The 7,335-nt window shown below is 52.6% G+C and overlaps 1 protein-coding gene across 1 annotated transcript; it reads left to right on the forward strand.

Annotated features, from left to right (window-relative positions):
• Positions 1-2,002: 2,002 nt before the first annotated feature.
• On the forward strand, positions 2,003-6,479 carry LOC144497885 (uncharacterized). Its single transcript, XM_078219328.1, has 2 exons — positions 2,003-3,260; positions 5,927-6,479. Exons 1-2 carry the CDS (start codon positions 2,145-2,147, stop codon positions 5,933-5,935), a joined length of 1,125 nt encoding a protein of 374 aa, XP_078075454.1. The 5' UTR covers positions 2,003-2,144; the 3' UTR covers positions 5,936-6,479.
• Positions 6,480-7,335: the final 856 nt, after the last annotated feature.

Raw genomic sequence — 7,335 nt, forward strand, 5'->3', positions numbered from 1 at the left:
GACATGGAATCAAATGCGTAGGTTAGAGGGATTAGTGGGTAAAATATGTAGGGATATGGGGGTAGGGCCTGGGTGGGATTGTGGTCGGTGCAGACTCGATGGGCCGAATGGCCTCTTCCTGCACTGTAGGGTTTCTATGATTTCTATGATATCTATGAACCAGTTTTCCCGTTGGCGATTAGGACTTTATACACTGAGGGGCTTATTTTGTCAGTGATGGTGTGCGGACCTGCATATCTCGGGGACAAGAAAGAACTGGGGTTGTAGAGGGTAATCATTACCTACTGGTCAGCTGTTCTACCGGGTGTACCCTTTTATCGTAATATGCCTTGCTCTGTTTTTTTTAAACTCCTAATCGGACAGTCGTGGCTAACTGGGCTGCTTTAATGTTTTCGGTTATCTGCTGGATGGCTTTCTCATGGGTGAGCGCTGTGATAGCAGCTCAGTTAAATCAAACTCCAATAAGTATTCAGCTCCCCTCATAGGTCGGCCCGTCATTAATGTGTGGGGGTGAATCCAGTACAACTGGAAACGGTGTTGCGTACCATCATGAGGGCAAAGGGAAGTACTGTATCCCATGTTGTGTTGTTTTGCTGCACCGTCTTTCCAATGATCCCTTTTATGGTTCGATTCATGCGCTCTACGATTCCACTGGATTGCGGATGGATTGTGGATGGTAGGCGATATGGAATTTCTGCTTGATGCCGAACATAGCCATAACGTTCTGCATCACCCGCCCGGTGAATTGTGTCCCTTGGTCGGACTCTATGCTGCGGGGAAGACCCCATCGTGTAAACACCTGCTGGGCTAATATCTTTGCAGTGGCCTTAGCTGTGTTGGATCTAGTGGGGAATGCCTCCACACATTTGGTGAAAGTGTCCATTATTACCAGGATGTATTTAAATCCATTCCTACATGGCGGTAGTGGGTCGATATAATCAATTTGGAGGTTTGTCCAGGGGCCTTCTCCTGGGCGTGTGTGCCTTAGCTCTGCTTTTCTGGCATACCTATCGGGGTTGTTCTGGGCACAAATTAAACAATTGTCGATATAATGGGCAACGTCATCGTGCAGTTCGGGCCACCAACATAATTCCTTTAATCGCTTGGTTGTTGTCTCTATGCCCTGATGGCCAGGTGCGTCATGGTACTGGTAGATGAGCTGATTTCTGTCTTGGGTAGGGACTACATACGTGACTGCTTTTAATATCAAACCATCCTGAATCTGTATTTTGTCCTTCCATTTCTCATATGGGGCTGGGGGGACTCCTTCTAAAATTTGTTTTGGGGAAATGTCAGTGCGCTGTGCCTGGACCAGGTCGGCTATATTAGTTTTGCAGATGGCCACAGTGTTTACTTGCTCTCCTTTGGGTGGCTGCCAAAACAGTCCCATACGGGCACCAACCTTGGCTAATGCATCGGCCTCACAGTTACCAGGTGGGGAGGTCCTGTGGTGGCTCCTAACATTAATAATTCCATATGTACGTCCTTCGGTGACCTGCAGAACATATTTTAATAAGGGGGCTGAAGACTTTCCGTCCGCAGAGACGAAATCTCTGTCTTCCCATAATGGTAGGAACTCAGTCAGGCTGTTGCACACGTACATACTATCGGAATGTATGTTGGCGGGGGTTGGAAATAAATCTGGGTGACTCATTGCGTATGCGACTGCTGCTAGTTCAGCAGCTTGAGCACTCAAATGGCTGGATAGTTTGCGAGCAAGTTCTATTAGTAGTTTGTCTCTGTTGGTTTTCCACATAAATGCCACATCCTGTGATCCTGGTCCCATCCTCTATGGTGGATGAACCGCCTACGTAAATTCTCATGACTGAGTCTGTCCGTTTGTGGTGAACCATCGTTGGTTCCCACTGTGGGGTTGTTCTAATGTTGTTGTTGGGCTAGGGTGGGATTAATACACCTGTGGTTGTTACTGTTGTGGCACATCCCAGTCGGGCCCCGCCTCCTGGGAGAGGTATAAGACCCCCTGCTCGGGCGGGACCTCGTCAGTCTGGGATGGTGCACTTACGTTCTATTAGTTCCATTGTTAGACAATAAAAGCCTTCTGTTACCGAAGCTTCGTGCCTTGAGTTTAATTGACGTGCATCAATTTTATTGTCTAACACTAAGCTCTCGACGGAAAGGAGAGTATGGAGCAAATCTTAAAGCCAGAATGTCTGACGCTGGATCCACGTGCGGTGGGCGCCTCTAACACCTTCGACCACTGGCTGAAGTGTTTTGAGGACTACCTGGCAGCCTCCGCAGCGGTCACCACAGATGATGACAGACTCCGGGTCCTCCATGCGAGGGTAAGCGACACAGTCTACCTCGCGATCCGTGCGGCCACCACTTACCCGAGGGCCCTCGAGCTTTTAAAAAAGCGCTACACGAAACCTCCCAACGAGATCCACGCTCGTTACCTCCTCGCTACACGACGTCGGCAGTCGGGCAAAACCATGGAGGATTACGCCAATGAGCTCTTGCAGCTTGCCAGGGGCTGCGACTGCAAAGCTGTGTCGGCTGAGCAGTATATGTATGACCTCGCCCGAGATGCATTTGTGGCAGGGGTAGGGTCTTCGTACATCCATCTCAAGCTGCTAGAAAAGGGGAATCTCAACCTGACCCAAGCTATGGAATTGGCTGAAATGCTTGAGGCGGCTTCGAAGAGCTCGGTCCTGTATCCGGAGGACCACGTGGAGACAACATGGCAGGAGCAGTCGCAAATCCCTCCTCGCCCCACGGGCTCAAAGTGCAGTGTTATGGCGTGCTCCCATGTAGACCCAACGACGGCTGCAGCCCCATGCGGCCTGCGGTGCTACTTCTGCGGAGGAGCCAAGCATCCACGACAAAAGTGTCCCGCTAAAGCGGTGGTCTGTAACCAATGCGGTAAAAAGGGGCACTATGCGAAGGTGTGCAGATCGAAGCCCAAGAACGGCAGTGCAGCCTGTGACCCTTCGGAACGGGGATCGTCACCATCGACGTCGAAGTACCCACGGGGTTCGTCCACGTGCGAGTCCAGGACGACGCCATTGTGGTCGACGGAGTCGGAGGAGGATGACCACCAGGAGTCGCTACGCTTGGCGCCCTCAACCATGTGCGATTCATGGGGGCGGCCATTTTGGTCGACGACGACCAGGAGCGACCAGCAGGGGTCCTCAGCATCGACCTCAGCTGCCTGCAGTGACGTTCAAGGACCAACGGTGGCGTCGATCACCCTGAACCAGGCTAAGCACCACAGGCTTGACTGTTCAATGATGGACATAGAGGTAAATGGTCGTGCAATTTATTGTCTGTTTGACAGCGGGAGCACTGAGAGCTTTATTCACCCTGACACTGTAAAGAGGTGTGGACTCCAGATTCAACCTGCCAAACAGACAATCTCTATGGCATCAAGGTCCCGGTCTGTCACCGTTCAAGGACGTTGTGTGGTAACTCTGAAAGTGCAAGGCACAATTTACGAGCGATTCAGGCTCCTTGTGTTGCCGCATCTTTGCGCACCAATTCTCCTCGGACTAAACTTTATGGTCCACATGAAGAGTGTGATCCTACAGTACGGTGGGCCACTCCCTTCGCTGACAGTAGGGGAACAACTGCAGTCTCCAATTTGTCCAAAGCGCCCCGCATGCAATCTTTCTACATTAAAGATCACCACACCCTCTTTATTCAAGAATCTGGTACCAGGCTGCAAGCCCATCGCTACTAAAAGTAGGCGTTACAGCGCTGAAGATCGGATCTTCATCAGATCTGAGGTTCAGCGACTCCTCAAAGAAGGGATCATACAGCCCAGTGTTAGTCCGTGGAGAGCACAGGTTGTGGTGGTCAAGAGCGGAAACAAACCCCGGATGGTCATTGATTACAGTCAGACCATTAATCGATATACGCAGCTGGATGCGTATCCTCTCCCGCGCATATCTGATATGGTCAATCAGATTGCGCAGTACCGGGTGTTCTCCACCATAGACCTTAAGTCCGCCTACCACCAACTCCCCATTCGCCCAGAGGACCGACACTACACGGCTTTTGAGGCGGATGGTCGTCTGTATCAGTTTCTTAGGGTTCCATTTGGTGTCACCAATGGGGTCTCGGTCTTCCAGCATGCTATGGACCGAATGGTGGACCAGAACAGGCTGCGGGCTACCTTCCCGTACCTGGATAATGTCACCATCTGCGGCCGTGATCAGCAGGACCATGACACAAATCTCCAGAACTTTTTACGCACTGCATCTCGCCTGAATTTGACCTACAACAGGGAGAAGTGTGTATTCCGAACGCGCCGGTTAGCCATCCTGGGATACGTGGTGGAAAACGGGGTCATTGGCCCTGATCCCAACCGTATGCGCCCCCTTGCTGAACTTCCCTTGCCCGCTAGTGCAAAAGCACTGAGGAGATGCCTAGGCTTCTTCTCCTATTATGCGCAGTGGGTCCCCAACTACGCGGACAAAGCCCGTCCGCTTATTAAGTCCACGACTTTTCCACTCACGCCAGAGGCCCAATTGGCCTTCAAGGCATTGAAACACGACATTGCGAAAGCCACGATGCACGCGGTAGACGAATCCATCCCTTTTCAGGTGGAAAGCGATGCATCTGATATCACCCTGGCCGCCACACTAAACCAGGCGGGCAGGCCCGTCGCGTTTTTTTCCCGCACCCTCCAAGGCCCCGAAATTCAGCATTCAGCGGTGGAAAAAGAGGCCCAGGCCATTGTGGAGGCCGTCAGACACTGGCGCCATTACCTGGCGGGGAAGCGGTTCACCCTGATCACGGACCAGCGGTCCGTGGCGTTCATGTTCAACAACACGCAGAGGGGCAAGATCAAGAATGACAAGATCTTGCGGTGGAGAATTGAACTCTCCACCTATAACTACGATATCATGTATCGTCCAGGGATACTCAATGAGCCCTCGGATGCCCTCTCGCGCGGAACATGCGCTACTATCCAGGAGGATCGCTTGAACGCCCTCCATAATGACCTGTGCCATCCTGGGGTCACTCGGCTCTACCACTTTATCAAAGCCCGCAACCTGCCTTACTCGGTGGAGGACGTCAGGTCGGTGACAAGGAGCTGTCGGATTTGCGCGGAATGCAAACCGCACTTTTACCGACCTGACCGGGCACATTTGGTCAAGGCCACTCGCCCCTTTGAGAGGCTGAGTGTGGATTTTAAGGGCCCCCTTCCCTCAACAGATCGGAACGTGTACTTTCTGAACATAATAGACGAGTACTCCCGGTTCCCGTTTGTTGTCCCCTGCGCGGACACGTCGACTGCCACGGTGATCAAGGCATTCCGTGATCTTTTTACCCTGTTCGGGTACCCCAGCTATATCCATAGCGACAGGAGCTTGTCGTTCATGAGTAATGACTTGAGGCAATTCCTGCTCTCATACGGGATTGCCTCTAGTAGGACCACGAGTTACAACCCTAGGGGTAATGGACAGGTGGAAAGAGAGAATGCTACAGTCTGGAAGGCTGTCCTATTGGCGCTGAAGTCCAAAGGCCTTCCAGTCTCCCGTTGGCAGGAGGTCCTCCCAAATGCGCTTCACTCCATTCGCTCCCTCCTGTGTACGGCAACCAATGCTACTCACCACGAGAGGATGTTCTCATTCCCTCGGAAGTCGTCCTCGGGGATATCTTTACCAGCCTGGTTGACGTACCCAGGACCCGTCCTTCTGCGGCGACATGTAAGGGCCCGCAAGTCCGACCCCTTGGTCGAACAGGTCCACCTCCTCCACGCCAACCCTCAGTATGCCTATGTGGCATATCCTGACGGGCGAGAGGACACAGTCTCGATCCGAGACCTGGCGCCCGCAGGGGACGTAGCAACTCCTGTCGCTCCTATACCCCCAGTGACGAATCCCTTATCCCTTATTTCTCCCCCGGACGTGGCGCGGTCAGCACCGGGACCAGTGCTTAACAGTTATACTCCAATGCACAGCTTGCCTGAGCCCCGGAGATCGGCGCCATCGCAGAATGTACCGGGATCCCCTGCACTACCGCTTCATCAGGGTCAACCGGCCTGTGAGTCCGTGGGAGGACAGCCGGACGCTGTTTTGGGGAGAACGCCTCCGCAAGCACCTACTCCGGTGTCACCGCCGGTATTGAGGAGGTCACAACGACGGTGCGGTCCTCCAGACCATCTGGACTTATAATCTGTTGACTTTTTTTTTTAGTCTGTTTTCGTACCCCGCCGGCCTTTGTTCTCAAAGGAGGGGTGAATGTGGTGAACCATCGTTGGTTCCCACTGTGGGGTTGTTCTAATGTTGTTGTTGGGCTAGGGTGTTCACACTGTGGGATTGTTCTAATGTTGTTGTTGGGCTAGGGTGGGATTAATACACCTGTGGTTGTTACTGTTGTGGCACATCCCAGTCGGGCTCCGCCTCCTGGGAGAGGTATAAGACCCCCTGCTCGGGCGGGACCTCGTCAGTCTGGGATGGTGTACTTACGTTCTATTAGTTCCATTGTTAGACAATAAAAGCCTTCTGTTCCCGAAGCTTCGTGCCTTGAGTTCAATTGACGTGCATCACCGTTGGGTGGCTGTCTGTTTTGTCCCTGATCGTGCCTCCTGTTGTTTCGGGATAAACGGACCTGTGGGGTCCTTTGTGGCTATAACCTGACACTCATGCAGATCTTCCCCATAATTTAAATTATCTGCCAGGAACGTGGGCACTTTGGTTCGCTTTACAGTGATGCCCCTACCCTGCAGTAGTAGTGTCCAACGGGCAGCGTGGACCTGGCTTACTGAGCCGTCTTTAAGGCGGCCATCCAGCAGAAGCTGGGTCGGGGTGTGTTCGGTGAGGACGGTTATTGGGTTTAGTCCGGTGATGTATGCGAAATGCTGCACGGCCCAAAATACCGCGAGCAGGTGTTGTTCGCGCCTAGAGAAGTCCTGTTCGACTGGGTCTAATACTCGTGAGACGTAGGCTACTGGGCCTGGTCTACCATGTCGTTCTTGTAATAATACTGCTGAAAGTGTGTGGTCGATGGCTGCAACCTCTAAGGCGTGTGGTAGATCTGGGTCAGGGACTAGTAAGGCTGGCGCTGTGGCGAGGGCACGCTTTAAATCGGTCACTGCAGCTATGCGCTGCTCAGTCCACTTCCAGGCCACGTTTTTCTTTAGCAATTCGGACAGTGGGGCTGCTCTGATGGCGAAGCCGTCTATATGGTTCCGACAGTACCCTACTAGACCTAGGAAAGATCGGAGGGCACTCACATCTCGGGGCAGTGGAAGGTGCACTATGGAGTCTATCCTTTTCTGTTCAATCTCCCTCTTCCCATGGGTAATCACTGTACCTAGGTATATAACCTTGGGTTGCAAAATTTGGGTCTTTTTCGGGTTGACTTTGC

This window comes from Mustelus asterias, chromosome 8, assembly GCF_964213995.1.
Source record: "Mustelus asterias chromosome 8, sMusAst1.hap1.1, whole genome shotgun sequence".
Classification (NCBI taxonomy): Eukaryota; Metazoa; Chordata; class Chondrichthyes; order Carcharhiniformes; family Triakidae; genus Mustelus; species Mustelus asterias.

What these genes read in the sequence shown, in the direction of transcription:
- LOC144497885 (XM_078219328.1), top strand. Translation starts at nt 2,145, where the DNA reads ATGGAGCAAATCTTAAAGCCAGAATGTCTGACGCTGGATCCACGTGCG.